The 17,409-nt window shown below is 57.1% G+C and overlaps 1 protein-coding gene across 3 annotated transcripts in view; it reads left to right on the top strand.

Annotated features, from left to right (window-relative positions):
- Positions 1-75: 75 nt before the first annotated feature.
- Positions 76-17,409, top strand: part of SPNS2 (sphingolipid transporter 2) — a 37,409-nt gene continuing 20,075 nt past the window's right edge. The window contains exons 1-2 of one of the 3 annotated variants that reach the window (XM_036033236.1): positions 76-621; positions 14,131-14,196. In XM_036033236.1, coding sequence (XP_035889129.1) covers positions 255-621; positions 14,131-14,196 — 433 coding nt within the window. In that variant the 5' untranslated portion in view covers positions 76-254. The remainder of the gene's footprint in view (positions 622-14,130; positions 14,197-17,409) is intronic. The other 2 variants (XM_028534704.2, XR_004904790.1) reach the window with 2 other exon arrangements.

Below are 17,409 nucleotides of genomic sequence, written 5' to 3'. Positions count from 1 at the left end.
TTGTGGCTCCAACTTGGAGCTGATTGGGCGAAGCCTTGAGGGCGGAGCCGGGTCTCAGCTGTCACTGCCGCGGCGCGGCGACGGCGCTCGGTGCTGAACCTCGCTGCGCAGCAGCACCGGGGGCTGAAGCGCAGGAGCCGACGGGGCCGGGTCGGGATGGTGCAGCGGCGGCTCCGAGGCGCACACACGCACTGAGTGGGCCCAAGCTGGGCCGCGCGTCCCCCGCGCCCCCCGCCGCCGCGATCCCGGCCGGCATGATGTGCCTGGAATGCGCCTCAGCGGCGGCGGGCGGCGCGGAGGAGGAGGAGGCGGACGCGGAGCGGCGCCGGCGCCGGGGGGCGCAGCTAGGGGCTAGCGGAGCTGGTTGCTGCGGGGCGCGGGCAGCGAGCGCCGCTGGAGTCGCGGCCGCCGACGATGAGGTGCAGACGCTGTCGGGGAGCGTGAGGCGGGCCCCGTCGGGACCTCCAAGCACCCCCAGCACCCCGAGCTGTGCAGCCGCTGCCAAGGGCCCGAGCGCGCAGCAGCCCAAACCAGCCAGCTTGGGCCGCAGGCGAGGGGCAGCCGCCGCCATCCTCAGCTTGGGCAACGTGCTCAACTACCTGGACAGGTACACCGTAGTAGGTGAGCTAGTGCCCCACCCAGACCGACAACCAGGACCCCCGCCTCGAGGTACCCCGGGGAGCCTTTGGTCCAGACTCTCTATATCCAAACCTACGTGGGGTCCCTAAGGGTCCTCTGTTCAGGCACAGCTGGGCAAGGGACGCCCGGCTATCCACGGGTCCAATCCAGGGACCAAGCCCCACCCAGGGCCAAGGGTTGGGGGAGTCCCCACCCCTGGAATAGCCCATGCGTCCTCGCCAGCCCTTGACGTCCCATCCGTTGTCCTCTTTTCCGAGAGTCTCCTCTATGTCTCTCTGCCTTCTCGCCTCTGCGCCCCCTTCCGCCCCCGCCTCAGATTTTCGGGCCTCTCCTCCCCTTCCCCCAGCCTAGGCGGTCTGTGGGTCCGTAGCCGGTCAGTTCCTTCCTTCCTCCGCCGGCTTCACCCCCCTGCGTCCTGGCGGCGAGTGCGCACGCCACTTGCGGGTGTGCGCTAGGGGAGACCAAGCGGGGGCCGCGCAGATGTGTGTGTGAGCCTGCGAGCGCGTGGCTGACAAAGGCTCTGGGCTGCGGGGAGAGGAGGGAGGGGAGGGGCGGGTCCGTGGCGCCTGGGGACCCAGGATGCGGTTTGCAGCTGGCCCTGGCCAGAGGCCTGTAGACGCCTCCCCGTGCTCTATGGCGCCTGGGGCCTGGGGTAGGACGCAGACCACTGAGGCTAGGGAAGGGTTGCCTTACCCTCTGCGAGCATCTGTAGGAACCAGCCTTTGGGATGGGATGGGGGTCTATAGAACAACCGAGTTCTAGTCCCAGGTTGCCCCTCCTGCGCTTTATGTGTGACCTTGGGCCAGTCTCAGCTTGTGTTTAAGTCTGTTTCCCTGTTTGTGAGGTGGTTGATTCTTGGGCCCTTTGGGGATGGAATTCCAGTCTGCTCTCTCCCCTCCCCCAGTTCTCAGTATCTTCCAGCAGGGACTTTCCCTAGACTGAATGCCCTTAGGTGGGGATGGTGCAGCCTTGGAGGAAAGGACTCTGGCCAGACTGGCATAGGTGGGGGGCCCTTGCTGGAGAGAGCTGTGACAGTATTTCTGGCATGCTGATCTAGACCTGCCTCACCCAGCTTAGTAAAATCTGGAACTACAAAAAAAAAAAAAAAAAAAAAAAAAAAAAAAAAGCAGGAGGAATTTTGGACGGATTTTAAAGAGAACTTTGTGGTGATAGAGAGGAGTGCCATGGCATAAAGCAGGTGCTGCCTGGGTCCCTTTCTCTGGGCCTCTGTCTCCTCCTCTGTGGATGGGGGTTTTGTGTCAAGTGGAAGGGAAGAACTCTAATGGGAGAGTGGAGGCTTCCCTTTCCTCACCTCTGCTTTCAAAACCTTTGGCTCTCTCCATCCCTCCACTGCAGGTTGGAAGTGGGTACCAGTGGCACCTGTTTCTGGGGTGGGCTCTGCCCAGGAGGCTCTTACTTTTCTCTGGTGAGCAGGAATACCAAGTACAGCCCAGGTGCACCAGCCTGTCATTCATGTTCCGGCCTGGGACCTGGGAAATTAAGTGCCACCCTAAGGTGGCAGAAGTCAGAGAACACTGGGGCCCTATAGTCAGTGCAAAATAGATCTCTGTGTACAGGTGGGGAAACCAAGGCCAAGACGGCCCAGAGAGTGCACAAGAGGATGGCATTAGATCTACCAGTAAAACTTGCCTAGGATGAAGTTTTCCACCCCCTCTCAGCTGACCAATGGATGATGCTGCTTTCTGGTGCTGTAGCACTTCCCAACTTGTTTTTCTCCAGCCCCAGACCACCCCTTCTGATATTGTTAGGGAAGCTGACTCTACCAGGGGCTGAGGGGGAGAGTGTGGGATCAGGGAGGTCTGGTGCTTATCTGCCCCCACCCCAACTTGGGTGGGCTTGGGTGACAGAGTCAGAATTTCAGAATGGGGGAAGAAGATAGGACATTTCTGGTGACTTGGTAGGGGGGATGGGGAGCAGTGGCTAGGAGGGGTGTGGGCAGTAGGGAGGAAGGCCCGGAAAGCCCTGTGCAAACAGCAGCCTGGGCTGTGCATCCCTCCCTTTCCCAGCCAGGGCCGGAGCTCGTGCACCGCCCCGCCTCCAACACACAACATACACAATTTCCTCTCCGGATAGGCCTGGCTCTCTCTCCCTTGCTTTATGGTAGATTACCCCCACGCTCCCCTAGCCCGGAGTTCAGTTTTTAGGGAGGTTTACTGTCTCTATGGAAACTACAAAGGCTTGATGGTCTTGGGGTGGGGCAGGGGAAGGCTCGTTCCAGGCAGAGTCCACCTGCTGCTGGCTGGCCCAGCTGAAGGAGAGTGAGGATGCTGACAGTCCACTGCTCCGTCACTTTGATGTTCTCACCCCCAAAACCTCACACGCTGGTCCTGGCTGCCCCCTCATAAAAGGGAATTCCCACTCTCTCCCTTGAAATCTGTCCTAGGAATTTCTGTCTTCATGGTATAGATCAGCTCTGTCCAAAAGGAATAGAATGCAAACCCCACTTTTAATAAAAAATTTCTGGTAGCCATATTAAAAAGGTAAAAAGAAGTAAGTGAAGTGAATTAGTAGGCATCATTCAACCCAATATGCCCAAAATATTTCAACATGTAGTCGATATGAAAGTTATGAATGAGATACTTTGCCTTCTTTTCCACACTGAGTTCTGACTCTGTGGGTGTTTGACATTTATAGCTCGTGTCAGTTTAGACAAGTCGCATTTCAGGTGCTCAGCACACTCCGTGGCTGGGGTCACTGCAGTGGACGGTGCAGCTCTAGAGTCTTTGATGCCAGAGTCTGGATCCAGGCTCTTCAACTACCAACTGCGTGACCTTGAGGATGTTGCTTGAGCCTTCCAGGTGATCATTTCCTCCTTTCCACCTCCTGGGTTGTGTGGAGCAAATGGGACTGTCTCTAAGACCTCTGGGACAAGGCCAGATTCTTAGGAGAGCTTCACAAATGTCAGCTGCCTTCTCTTCTCTGCCTCTGTTCAATCTGTGCCGGGCCATTACACCCTGCCCACTTATCTCTGTTTCGGACAGTCTCTCTGAGGACACCTTTCCGAACCTCTCCCTCCACCACCAGGGCGGCTGGTCTGCATCCTGGGAACGACAGTAGGTTCTGCCTCTGCCCTAGTATTCCCAGCACCACCCAGTGATCCAACTAATTAAGGCTTCTCCTCCCTGCCCTGAGAACCCCCTGCAGGCAGCAGGCCTCGGAGCAGGGGAGGAGGGCCAGGCTCCTGCTCCTGCTTTCCCTCCCGAGCATTGCTTCAGTTGGATGAAATTGAGGTAGCCCAGAAACCAACCGCCTCTGGACTGTGCCCTCTGCCTCCTTGTGCGGATGGGGACACTGATGCCTGGAGAGTGCAGACACTTGTCCAAGGTCACACGGCAGGGTGGAGCCAAACCAGAACCCCCTAGCGCAGTGTTCTCTTGGTGGAGGGGGGGACATGCCCCCTGCTCCTGGCCTACAAGCTCAGAGACTGGGCTGGCCAAACTCTATCTACACCGATGAATTTCAGCTCAGTTTGACAGAGACAGTCTAAGCTCCCCTGGGTGTGTGGCTTCTGCTCCCATGGCCCCTACCAGCCTGGCGGCCACCCACTCTTCATTCTGCATCCACCTGCAGCTGCCAGGTTAGGAGAAGGAGGGAGCCCCTTGGGTGAATGTTCCAGGTCCCCTCTTCCTGGCTTGCTTCTTGGTGCCAGGGTTGCCTCCACCCCTAGGCTCCCATTCTCCCATCTGTAAAATGGAAGCAGAGCTGAGGGTGTAGGTGGCCGCCTTCTGCTTCTGGAACCAGGCCCTGCAGGAGGGGGCTGGTGCTGGCCCTGTGCGTGGTTGGAGAATGACTATTTGAGAGCTGGGATCCTTCTCCAACTTCTCGGGGGTACCTATCCCTTCCCAAGTTCTTTCCCTTTGATCCAGCCCATGTAGATTGGTGCTTGAAACTGAGTGGGGCGGGGGCTGTTGAGGAGAGGCAGAACCCTGCCCTAGGGGAGTCCTTTTCTGCCACAGAAGCTGAGACTGGTATCCGTGGCAACCACTCACTAACACAAACCCAGAAGGGTAGCTGAACATAGGGACCCAGCCAAGAACACAAGCCTGGCAGGAACTGGGGGCTTCCCCAGACACCTGAGCTGGGTACAGGAGAGGGCTGCCAGGCTGGGTGTTCTAGCTCCTTTTTTTCTGTTTGTCTGCCTGGTTGAGTCTGTACAGAGCTGACAGATGGGGCAATGGAGGCCCAGGGTCTTTTACAGGATCACCTGTGTGGGTAGAGGCCAAGTTAAGCCTCACCTTTCCGGCTCTCACTATGGATAAGGATAGTCAGTACCACCTCCATATTGTCTCCTCGGGTGGCCCTGCCCTGGCCTCTTCCACATCATAACTATCAATAGTCTGCAGGGCAGGGTGTCCCAGGGCCGCATTCCAAAGCACCTGTCTGGCAGGTCAGCCCCCAGGTGAACCGCAGGCCAGCCTGGAATGCCAGCACCCTAATGACTCACTGCCAGCTGCCCATTTCCTCGATCCTTGTTCCTCCTCAGGCATCTTGCGGTTGGTTTCGCCAGCCCCTCGGTGATGCTGTTGACCTCTCTGAGGAAGTCTTGAAACTCACTACTGGACTGGGACCCAGGGCCATCTAATGCCCCAGCCTGTGCCTTAGTTTCCCATTTTATGAGTGTGGCAGGAAGGCTGCAGGACTGTAGGTTACGGCCTGATCTGCGAGTAAAGCTGCCTGGTCAGAGCTACTCAGACAGGAAGGAGCTCTAAGTCCCTTCCCCAGAAAGGAAGTGGCTTTTGTTTCTGCCCAAGTGTGGGCTCCTGAAATCCTGAGAGTAGAAAGGGAGTGAGAGGAGGGAGGCAAAGAGGAAGCTGGTGTGATCCCCGGGCCTGGGGACTGGGCTCCCTGCTGGGCTCCCTGCTGCGCTCTGACTGCCTTCTGGGCTGAGCACCTAGCTTTGCCAAACTTGCTGTGTGACCTGATGCAGATCCTAACCCTCTCTGACCTCTGAATCCACCATAGGTGATTTTGCTCCTCTCTTTTTGCCCTCAGTGTCTTGCTCCCGAGGGTAGCGTGGGGCACTTGGTCTCAGGAACTCGTGTCTGCTGGCCCCTAGCTCAGCCTGCACCTCCCTTCCCCAGGATAACCAGCTCTGTGCTCCAGGGGCTGCAGCAGCTAACCTCAGTCCCTGGGTGGTTCTCAGTGGTGCCTCTGCCCTCCTTCCAAGAAACCTTCCCCAGCTCTCTGGGCTGAGCCAGGCACCTAGTTCCTGCTTTTCAGCTGCACTCTACCCCATATCCACCACAGCACCTACCCTCGTGTGTAGCATGGCCGTCTCCCTCCAACCTCGAGGGGCTGAGCCTGGTCATCTCTGCGATCCCAATATGAGTGGGGGTTTGGCACAGCCTTGGCCCTTGTTGATGGACTTGAGTGGCAGAGCTGGGTTGACCTAGACCTGCCTGACCCCCAAAGCGCATCCTTCTGAACTGAAGGGGCCTGGGAAGGTTTGGACAACCCTAGATAAGGACCAGGCCCCTGTTGCCGAGGCCAGGGCTTCTCTCAAAGTGGATGGCACTACCCTTTTGTTCTGACCAGGTCACACAGTGAGCTGTGGGACCTTACATCTCTGGGGAGGAAATCAGAGAAGTGGTCAGTGTGGTCTGCCCAACTCTCAGCCCCAGCAGTGGGGCCCCCTCACCCACATGCTGGGCAGAGTGGCTTCTGTATGTTCAGGAGGGCACTGTGGTGGCCCTGCTCAGCCTCTTGTGCAGAGAGGGCACGAGAGGCGAATGGCTGGTCCCAGGTCACACAGTATGACAGTCAGCTCTGGGCCTGGCCCTCTCCTGGTAGCTAGTTGGGAAGTTGGTGGAAGGAGCCTGGCGGAGATGTAGCAGTGGGCAGAAGCAGTTGCATTAAAGCAAGAAGTAAACAGGAACCATGTACTTGCCAGAACTTGGAGGCTCAGGCTGAGTCCCGGCTTCCTACCTTCCCTTCATCCTCTGCCATCACGGAGACCTTGCTGGGGTGGCCCTGCTACCTGGTAGCTCCAGGAGGTCTTCATGGTCCCTTCACTGTCAAGCACGGATTTTCCAGTGGGGTCCCAGGAGGCTAGGAGCATGATTAGTCTTTGTAAAGTGTAAAGGGCAGTGCCTGGGGAGGGCATGTTACTTGGTCTCTCACTGTTTCTCGTACCCATGTGAGGGCTGTGGATGTGGATGTCAAGAAGGGGCTGGGTGCAACCTCTTCTCTGGGTTTTGTTGGGGGGAGGCCAGGTTTGGAGCTTGGAGGCCAGCTCAGCCTCGCTCCTGCCTGTTTCTTTGGCCTTTGTCCCCTTCACCTTCTGAATCTCAACTTTCCACCCCAGAAGTGGGAGCAGAAGTCGCTGGTCCCTTGGCCACTGAAGCAGCACACCAGGAGAAGCTGGGGGTTTGTGGACTTGAGTTGTGCCATTTGGGGGGTCTCTTATCTCTCTCCCCACACCTCCCCTTATCTTATGGGGTCCTGTGATCATGCAGGCCACGCCCTCCGAGGATCATGATGAGGGTGTGGCCACCTTGTCCTTTGTCCTGGGAACCCCAGAGGTAGGACAGGGCCGGACCAGGGAGGCTGAGCTGGGAAAGGAGTGGCTGTGCAAAGCCCCCAAATTGCTAAGTCCGAGCCTGATTCCAGGAAAGCTGGCCCCAAATGATAGACCAGAACCACAGGACAGAGGCCAGGCTGCCTGTCCCCGCCCACTCTGGGCATAGAGACTTGGTGGGGAGAAGGGAGGGCTCTCTGAACTCTGGGGGTGGTTCCTCTCCAGGGCTCGCAGGCTGGGCTCTTGGCAGGGAGGGGTGTCACGGCCTCCAGCTGGAATGCTCTTTAGCGGACAAGTATGGAGTCTAGATCCTCCAGGGAGGGTTTGGTTCCTCGTACTCACAGTCCCTGCAGAGATGACCACTTAGCTGCCCTGACATTAATGACCAGGTTCATAGGGCAGCACGGTGGTAGCAGGGTCAGCATATGTAGAACAAATGTGGTTGAGAGGTAGGCTGGACCTAGCAGGGATGTATGGGGGTCCTGGGTCACTTTCATGGGTGACCTGAGGCTCAGAGCAGGGCCCAGATGCTGCTGGAGGTCACTCAGCTTGTCCTTGTCTTTGTGGATAGCTGGGGGGCAGGATCTTGTCCTGGGGAAGCTCTGGGGCAGGCAGAAGTATGTGTGCTTGAGAGCCTGGGTCCCCAGCTCAGGGTCCACCTTGGCCAGTCCTCTCAAGCTAAAGGTTGGGACAGGGGGCGGGGAAGGTGTGTGGTCAGCAGGGCCAAGCTGTGGTTTCCCAGACTTAGCCATCTAGAGCCAGGTCAGCAGAGCCAGGCCCTCGGGCCCCTGTAATTACTAGGGTGGGAGCTGTGGCCCAGTGTTGAAGCAGGGGTGAGACTTGAGAGTAAGCCAGCCCTGAGGCTCCACAGGGCTACCAGGGCCCCTCCTAGGAGGAACAACCAATGGCAGCCATGGCCCATCCCTTCAGGTCCCTAGGCTCTGTCTCTCTAGCCAAGCACCCCCATTCTGGAGAAAAGATCCCTGAGGTAGGAGTTCCCACTGGTCTTGACCTGGCTAGGGCTCCTGCCCCATGAGTTATTAATCTATGATAACTGTTACTGGCTACCACCTATCTGCCAGTTATCATTCTAAGCACTTTATGTGGATCAAGCCTCACAACAACTGTAGAAAGCAGATCTTAAAATGAAGCCATATTACAGAAGAGGAAACTGGCACAGACAGGTTAAGTAACTTGCTTAGGGTCACACAGCAGGGAAGGTGGAGAAGCCAGGATTTGAATTGAGATGATCTGGCTCTAGACCCCATGTTCTTGGGAATTCAGCTCGGTTGTCTGCTGCTCTGAGAGAGGCAGGGTGAATGGGGGGCAACGATGACTGTGCTGGGGGAGTGAGCTCAAGTAGCAGGTGGCCTGGCCAGGTTGAAGAGGCAAGAAGAGACCTCAGGACTACAGTGTCCCTCCCTTGCATCTGAGGCTGGTCTTAGCTGGGGGCTCCTGCGGTCATTGTGGGTTCCCTGGTACACGTTGGCCTTTCTGAGGACTCCGTGATATCAGCAGGTTGGGTCTAGACCTGACTCCACCAGGGCTACTGAGGGGACTGGCAGTGAGGGGGGATCACCGTCAGTGTCTGTGACCAGCTGGCTGGGTGAGCCAGGCCAGATTCCACCCAGCTCTGGGGCTGCCCTCGAGGTTACAGGCCCGTGGTCAGCAAGAGCCACAGAGCAGGGGTTAGGTGGGGGTGAGGCATCCTGGCAGACGTGATTTTGGATCTGGGCTCTGGATGAAGTGGATCTTTTCTTTCTTTATTTTTTAAAGAGAGAAATCTACTATTTAAAAAAAATTAAATATTTTATTTATTTATTTTTAGAGTGACAGGGAGGGAAGGAGAAAGAGGGAGAGAAACATCAATGTGTGGTTACCTCTTGCATACCCCCTACCAGGGATCTGGCCCAAAACCCAGGCATGTGCCCTGACTAGTAATCCAGCTGGTGACCCTTTGGTTCACAGGCCCGCACTCAATCCCCTGAGCCACACCAGCCAGGACTAGATGAAGTGCATCTTAACAAGTGGACATGGACACCATGACAGAGAAAGGGGTCATGGCTGTAGTCAAGACTTGGAAGTCCACAGGCTGTGATGTGCCATCGTAGCAGCCTCAGATCAGCCCCGCCAGTGATTCCCAATCACCTGGGCTGCGTGTTAACAGATCTGCGCGTCTCACTCTAGACAGGGTGATTATGCAGGGGTGGGTCATGGGTGCCTCAAATGCTAGAAGAAATCTGGCCTTTGCTGGGGCAAAGGGGAGACACTAAGCATTGTTGGGCAGCCACACCACTGAGCTAAGGCAGGTAACACTCTTAGAACAGTGTCTGGCTCATAGCACACATTAATACATGTTAATATCCAGAGTATTATTGTTATCAGTAGTAGTATTACTGAGCCAGTGGTCTGGGCCAGTGCATTTTGGAGAACACATGGGTAACTGTGAGTCCTACCCAGAGATGACAACCCCCGGATCCTTGAGTCACTCTCTGTGGTCTCACACCCCAGGACGCAGTACACTAGTAAGGGCTTGTGAGATCAGGCTGCGGGAGGGATACTAGATGGGCCAGGAGAGGCTGGAAGAGGGAGCCCAGAGAGGAGGCTAGGTGGTGAAGGAGAGGATCGTTGGGCCCATTCATGGGCCTATGGGAGGTGAGAGCGTGTCATGGCTGACCCCCAGGTGTCTGGCCTGGGTAGTGCTATGGCACCACTCAGGGAATGGGGACCAGGTGGTGGAGCAGTGGACTCAGAATCCAGGTGGCTGGGTCACTTAGGGATGAGAGTCTGTTGGATTAAGCCACCAGGAGGTGGTTGGTTTCATGGAGTCTTGGAGGTGAGGACATCAAGTTGGGGAGGGGTGAGAATTCTTGTAAGAACTTTAAGATTTTATTTATTTACTTTTTAGAGGGAGGAGAAGGGAGGGAGAAAGAGAGGTAGAGAAACATCAATGTGCAAGAGATACATCGATCAGCTGCCTCTCACACACCCACAACTGGGGACCTGGCCCCTAACCCAGGCATGTGCCTTGACTGGGAATCGAACCAGCAGCCTTTTGGTTCATGGGTGGTCACTCAGTCCACTGAGCCACACCAGCCAGGGCTCTTGTAAGAACTTTAGCTGTGAAGAGGGAGAAGGCAGAAGCAGTTGGTAGGGACAAGTCAGGATTGCTTTTACCACCAGGGTGAGAGAGGTGTGAGCACTTTTGCAGGCTGATGTGCAGGAGACAGCAGTGAGGGAGAGGCTGAGAGGACAGGCTCAAACCAGGGGCATGCCCAGGGCCAGATCCCTGGGAGGCCAGAGGGACTGCCAGCCTAGAGGGGACAGTTAGCCTTAGACAAGAGGCGAGACCCTCAGGGGCTCAGTAGGACTGTAACAGGGATCAATGAGTGAGAAAATTCGGATGTTCTTGCTGTTCCAGAGTGTTTTCTGGGCCCAGGGAGGAGGACCCTGTGGGCAGAGGGTGATTCTGGCTGTGGAGTTGGGGTGATGGCCTGGAGATGCCCAGAGTGGGACCTGTGGCTATAGGACGGCTGGGGCTGCATGTGGGCTGGGAGCCCCACCTTGCCTGCCCCTGGCTGGTGGGGCTGGTGGAGTGGGCTTGGCCTGAGCTGTAGGAGGTTCCTCCTGGGCGTGAGGCCCATCCTGTGACCCACCAAACCTCAGCCTGCAGGAAAGAGGCTAAAAATAAGGCTGTGGTGAAGAAGAGCGGGGGTTGTGGGTGCCCAAGCCAGGCTGGAGCCCAGAGGAAAGTCTGAGACGACCGGCTGGGCTGCTGTGACACACGTTTCCCGTGCCAGTGGCCAGTGGGACCTCATCCACTTGTGGCCATGGCCCCTTCCAGGCCTGTGAGAGGGAAAACAACCCAGTGAGGCTCGGGAAGGGCCTGCATAGGCCCTGTTTCCTGGGAAGGTTCTCTCTGGCCTTCTGCCTGGAGCTGAGGCCTTGCACCTATGCCTGGGCTCTGGGAGGTGCTGGGGGTATCCAACACTTCCAGTGTCTCGAGACCTAGACTGCCTGGGAGCAGCCAGGGACCCAGGGTGCCATCTGGATGTGGAGAAAGGTTCCTGCCCCCTGCCAGGAGCTCTGCAGTAGAGGAGGTCGGGGAGGTTGCCTGGAGGCAGAGGCAACCACTGGGCCTTGAAATAAGTCATGGGATGGGGACTGTGTCCAGGCAGGTAGCCAGAATGTGTCTTGGGAGGAAGCAAGAGTGTTTTTGTTGGTTGCACACACAGGCCATCTTCATGGTGACCAGCGGGCCTGCAGTGACTCTGGATCCATGCCCTCCATGTGGCTGGGGTGAGCACCCACCATTCAGGGGCTTGGGGGCACAGGGGGGGTTTGTCCTCCCACCACTTCCGAATCCCATCCATCCTCACCCAGGATCTAAACAGTCCCTGTTCTGGCTTCTGAAGACCCAGACTTGCCATGGCTCCAGCCCGCAAAGGGGCTCTAGGTCGGGTCAGGGAGGAGGTGGACACTCACGAATGTCTGTGTGTCCACTCCACACACAGTCACCGTGGGCGGGCTGTGTGCTGGGCCCCAGGCTGGGGGATGAAAGCCAACCCCACAGAAGCAGTGTGGCAGAAGAACAAGCTTCCATTCTGGCAGTAGACCTGGTTTCAGATCTCACCTCTGACACCATTCCCCTTCTCAGAGCCTCAGTTTCCTCAGATGTAAAGTGGGGATAATCATTGTAGTTAGTAGCATAGGCAGCAAGGCAACGATAATCATAGATATGAGCATAGGTAGAAATACCACCAGAAGAGCCTCACACGGTACCTGGACCTTAGCAGGAACCAATAACTGGTGGCTCTTAGCTCCTGGCTACAAGAGGTCCAAGGAGCTCATACCCAGGTCCCTATGTGTCTTCCCTGTAGGGCTAACTAATCCTGGTATGACAAATGCTAAAGCAAGGATGACCAGGGGCGACTAGCTTTTTGAGGTTGGTGGGAGGGAGAGAAATCAGGGAAGACTTCCCAGAAGTGGAGGCACCTGAACTAGTCTTGAAGGAGTGGCAGGAATTAGCAAAGCCAACATAGTTTCACCAGGGTAGAAGAGGAAGCATGAGTAAATAAATGATGGGGAGTGGGGGGCATGAGTAGTTTTAGGTGGTTGGAGTATGGGGTGGAGGGATGATGCCCTGAGGTGTGAGGCTGGAGGGCAGGGTGGGCAGGGCTGGCAGGGCTGAACCTGCAGCTGGTAGCCTGGTGAAGGGGCTGTGTCCTCCTGAAGCCCTGGGGAGTCACAGTTGATAGTGACTATGCAAGGGATGTGATCAGACCCACTCATCAGGAGGGAACAGGTCCTGGCTCCGGAGTGGAGGTGGGGAGGGAGGTGAGTGTGGGCAGTTCCCCAAGATCAGGCCCAACAGTGCCACCCGCCTCCCTGATGGAACTCTAGGCCTCTGAGGCCAAGTTGGGGCACCTTGGAGGTCCCGCTCGGTGGCTCTGCGTTCCGCAGGCCCAGGCCTGGTCTCTGGCTTCTGCTTCGAAGGCAAGGCCACAGCCCGCCCTGGTTATTAAGTCATTAACTGGACCCCACACGGCCTCTTCATTACGGGTAATTATGGTAAATCCACTGAGGATGTTAACAAGGAGGAGGACATTAACAAGCAGCTTTTCTCAGCTTTAGGCTGCTAGGACAGCGGCTGGGTGGACCCGCGCCCCAGGAAACTGCCCAGCATCCCAGCCTCGGGTCGTGGGAGGGACAGTGACCTACTCTCGCCCCACTTACAGCCCCAGCCACCAGATGGGACCCTCGAACAGTGCTTGGGGATTCCACTTTCACGTGGTAGAACTTGAGCATGTGGCTTAACTTCCTGTGCCTCGGTTTCTTCATCAGTCCAGTGGGATAATAGTACCATAATAGGGTTGTGTGAGGATTAAACTAGCCAAGCACTTACTGCTCAATGATTTGAACCATCATTTCAAATGCTGACATCATTTTCTTCACCATCATCATCTTCATCATGAAAAACCTGGGAATCCCCCGAAGGCAGGGTCCGGTCCCTTCCCCTGTACCCGGAGCTTACAAGGCCCTGTCTCCTCCTCTCTGCCCTCCCTCCTCAGGCATGTGGTGGTCAGGGCAGTCTGGCCTGTGGCCCAGTGTCCTGGTGTCCTTAGAGATGAGCCAAGGTTGGGGTGGTGGTGCTGTGGGCCCTTGGGGTTGGGGTTGTGCTCACTCAGGGCCCTGGTTGAGTGCTGCGAGAGGGGAGCGGGGCGCAGGAGCTTGCTGGCCCTGCTGCAGCCAGGGCTCAGTCAGTTCACAGCTAGGGGTGGTTTCTGTTTGCCTTTCCGGCCTCTCCCCCACAATGCCCTAAAGGGAGAGAGAGGTGGCTGGGACTTGGGAAAAGGAATCTTCTTCCCCTAGAAAAAGCAAGCCTGGAGCCCCACCTGCTTCCTTCTGCATCGGAAAATTGGGGGTCTTGGTTATAATCCTGAGGACAACTGGCTGAGTGTGTGCATGTGCACTCACATGCCTGCGTGCACGTGCTGGTGAGCAGGTGCGAGCATTGCCTGCGAGCCCCCTCAGCCCCAGCCCAGCCAGAGAGCTTCCCTCACAGCTCTCAGCAGCTGCCCACCTGCTCTCTGGGCTGCAGGTTCAGTGCCCATTCGTCACTCAGTCTAGGCTTGTGCCACAGGTGGGCAGATAGGAAGCTTGGCTGTCTCACTGGGCTGAGTGACCATGGGGGAGCCTGGGCTGTGCCTCAGGCCCCTGCAGTGGCTGAGGGAGCATGGGAGGCACAGTGGGATAGGATGGAGCTTGGCCTCCAAGGTCCCCAGTGACCTCAATGACTTGGGCAGGGTGGAGTTGTACAGATGGGGTAAGGCTGGGTCCTGCAATGTAGAAAGAGGGCTGGGTTGGGAGTAGGGGTCACCTGCATGGGGTCGGGGGATAGGGGTACCAGGCATCAGACATCTCTGGTAAGCACTGTCTGTCTTCCCCTCCAGGTGTCCTTCTGGATATCCAGCAGCACTTCGGGGTCAAGGACCAAAGTGCCGGATTGCTGCAATCAGGTGAGGCCCACAACCCCTGGCCAGGTCTTGGTCCCCTCCTTCCTGGTGGGTCATTCTCTGCTGGCTCTCGTACTGGCCCTGACTGGTTGGTGAGAAGGTGGGCTTTGTGTGCAAACCCCACCATTGCCACTCACAAAGGCAGCCCTTCTCCAGCCTCTGCTTCTCTTCTTGCAAAAGAAAACAAATTGCACTTGCCCTGCCAGGCTGTGGGAGATACATCAGTGTTCAGGCCGGGAGCCCAGGTCCCTGGAGGTGACTCCTGGGGCCTCATGGGGACCCAGAGGTCCAGGCTTCATCCAGAGGCTGGTGAAGGGGGCTCCTCAGGTCAATAAGTTGGGCACTGTCAGCAGAGCCTTGGCAACCTCATGTCCATTTCCTCCCCCACCCCCAGTTCCTTCCTGCCATCAACCTGGGAGTCATCTCTTAGATGTCAAATCAGGAAACCCCCTGGGCAGCCCAGAGCCATTCCCAGACTCAGGGCGGGAGCCAAGCCCTGGGCCTGGGGTTCTTGGCCCCATCTCCCTCGAGTGAGAGTGACGTTTGGGGTGTTAGGGTCCATGTGCCCTGGGCCAGGGCAGTTGGCAGGTCATTAAGTGATTATCCCAGCCTGTCTGCCCTTCCTACTAGGGTCCTTGCCTCCTTTGTCCCTGGCCATGCCATGGCCCTGGTGGGTCTGAGCCCCTGGCTCCCCGGCCCACTCACTCACTGTGGCCATGCTGGCTGGCTCCTCAGCAGGCCCCTTAGGCCAGGGCAGAGACTCAGAGCCAGCAGTGCCTGCCAGCCTTGCTGTGTGTCTGGGCCCAGTCCCCTTGGCCCTGGCTCCCCTGGGTGCAGGAGTTCAGCTGAGTGTGAGGCCCAGTCAGGGGTACAGGAGGAAGTCCCCAGTCTATATTCTGGTCTGGGGACCCTTTTCCTTCCTGGGCTCCCTGGGAGGGAGGGGTGGCGGGAGCCGGCCCTCTCCAGGAACCTGCCTGACCTGTCTAGGTGGCATTCCAGTGTGAACAATGCCAGGCCTCCAGAATGAGCTCACAGAGCCAGGCCCCTTACACCCCCGCCCCAGATAGGGCCTTGGGGCTAAGAAAGAGGGGTGTGATGATTGCTGGCATGTGAGGGTTGACAGAACTAGGACCAGGGCAAGGTAGTGTGGTCCAGCCCCTCCTAAGGGTGGCCAGGTGCCTGCTACTGCAGACATCACCCCCACCCAGGATGTGAGCCCAAACCCTTCCCTGGCCCTTGCCCCCTTTCTGGGTGTCCCTTGCTAGGTGACCCTGGCTGGGCCAGAGCAAGCTGGCCTGCCTTGGGGCCTGGGACAGGTCCCTCCAGCCTCCTGAGCTCTGCACTTATAGAGGGGAAGAGAGTTCAAGCTAGATGGGAGTGTGGGAGGGGGCAGGCTGCTGAGCTGGTGAGGAAAGGGCAGGAGAGAGCCTAGCCACCCAGACCCCACCCACTGCAGCCTGTGAGTCACTGGGGACCTGCCGAACCTCATCGCCTCCTGGTCGTGGCTTTGCTGACTGAGGGACAACAAGGCTCTGCTCCAGTCTCCGCCATTCAGCCTCCACTGAGTGAGGTCAGGACCTGTGCAGCCGCCCAGGGAGTGGGTGGGAGGTTGTAGTGCTGCCACGGTTATGTCCCACGCTGCCTGCTGGCTAAGAGAGAGAAGGCATGGCAGTTGCTACGATCCCTGGCAAGATAGCCAGAGGTGGACAAATACTCCACAGGCATCGTCTTGTCTGATTATTCTTCCTCCAAGCTTCACTTTCTAGATGAAGGGACAGAGGTTAAGAGAGGGGAAATGACTTGCTTAGTCTCATGGTGAGAGAGTAGCAGGCCTGGAATTGGAACTCCTCATGTGCTGTCCTCTTGGCTTGGGGAGGGAGCCCAGGTGGCCACTGGATTGGTGAGTCATGTCCCAGGTGTCTGAGGGTCTGGCATCTCGGCATTCTCAGGGCGGGTGCCTCTGGGCCATGATGAGAGTCCCAGCACCCTGAGAAGTCCTCCAGTCTTACCTCCTGACAGTCACCCTCCCACCTTCCTCCAGCACAGCTGGGATGGCTCCCCAGAACATCCTCACCCCTTTGGCCATGTGAGCCAAGAAGCCAGGTGAGCTAGACCAGGATGTGACCCATCCGGCACCTAGGCAAATCACCTAGTTGGCCTGGCCCCAGGCACCTGCTTCCTTCCCAAGCCCTGATAAGGTCAGAGTCAGGTGGAGGGTGCCAGCCAGGTGTTGGTGCTTGCCCGGATCAAAGGGCTAGGGCTGAAAGCCAGGTTGTCTGCTTACTTCTGGGCACCAGGGGCTGCTGGACCAGAGGCAGGGTGGGAGGTGGCTGAGGGTTAGGCCTGGGCCTGCCCCTGCTGTTTCCCCGGGGACCAGAGCATGAGTGCTGGCTTGGGAAGAGCTTACTTTCTGTAGCCCCTTGCAGACTGCTGCTAGCTCCCAGCTGACCCCTGAGTCTCCTGAAGCAGCCATAGCTCAGCCTCTGTGAAAGCCCACAGCAGTATTGTAGCAGTTGGTGCTCCCTGCTTTGGGAAATCAGGAGCCCCCACAACCCACACTTAAAGGGGCAGCTGCTTCTGATGCTCCTGCAGGGCACGCCCTGTGCTGGGCTCTGCCACAGACTCAGTCAGTCCCTGCACTCAGGTAGATTCCCTGTGTTGACAGGAACAGAAAACGTACCCAGTCTCCATCCTGGCACAGGGGGGTTTTAGGAGCCCAGGGGAGACCGCGTGAATGCATACCGTGCTCTGCTTTGTGGTGGGCGGAGGAGATTTCCTCAAGGAGGGGCCGCTGGACTGGGGCTTTGGAGTTAGAATTCACTCAGGGGAAAGCACTTGCAGTCAGTTTGTCAGATGGAGTAGATGTCAGAAGCCCTCCTTTCCCCTCTGTGCTGGATAAAATATGCCAAGAAACATTTAAATTACATAGCTGAGCTTGAAAGCTAAAGCTGGCAGGGAAATTTCCAGGGGCCAGAAGCAAAGAATTGAGCTCAGAAACAGGAGTGGGAGCTGGCACTGAAGACAAGTGATGCAGAGTGTTCGGGGACCAGTGTATGACTTAGAAGCTCCTTACAGTATTTTTAATGTAAACGTTTTTCACGATGAAAATTTTAAATATGCATAAATGTAGATAAACAGTATAGTGAACCTCCATATAGTCATCACCCCGATTCATCAGGTAATACCAGTCTGACCCAGTTTCAAGGTTCAGGGGTT

This window comes from Phyllostomus discolor, chromosome 8, assembly GCF_004126475.2.
Source record: "Phyllostomus discolor isolate MPI-MPIP mPhyDis1 chromosome 8, mPhyDis1.pri.v3, whole genome shotgun sequence".
NCBI classification, from domain to species: Eukaryota; Metazoa; Chordata; class Mammalia; order Chiroptera; family Phyllostomidae; genus Phyllostomus; species Phyllostomus discolor.
Note: the sequence above shows the minus strand (reverse complement) of the source record. Positions and strands in the feature narration are given on the sequence as shown.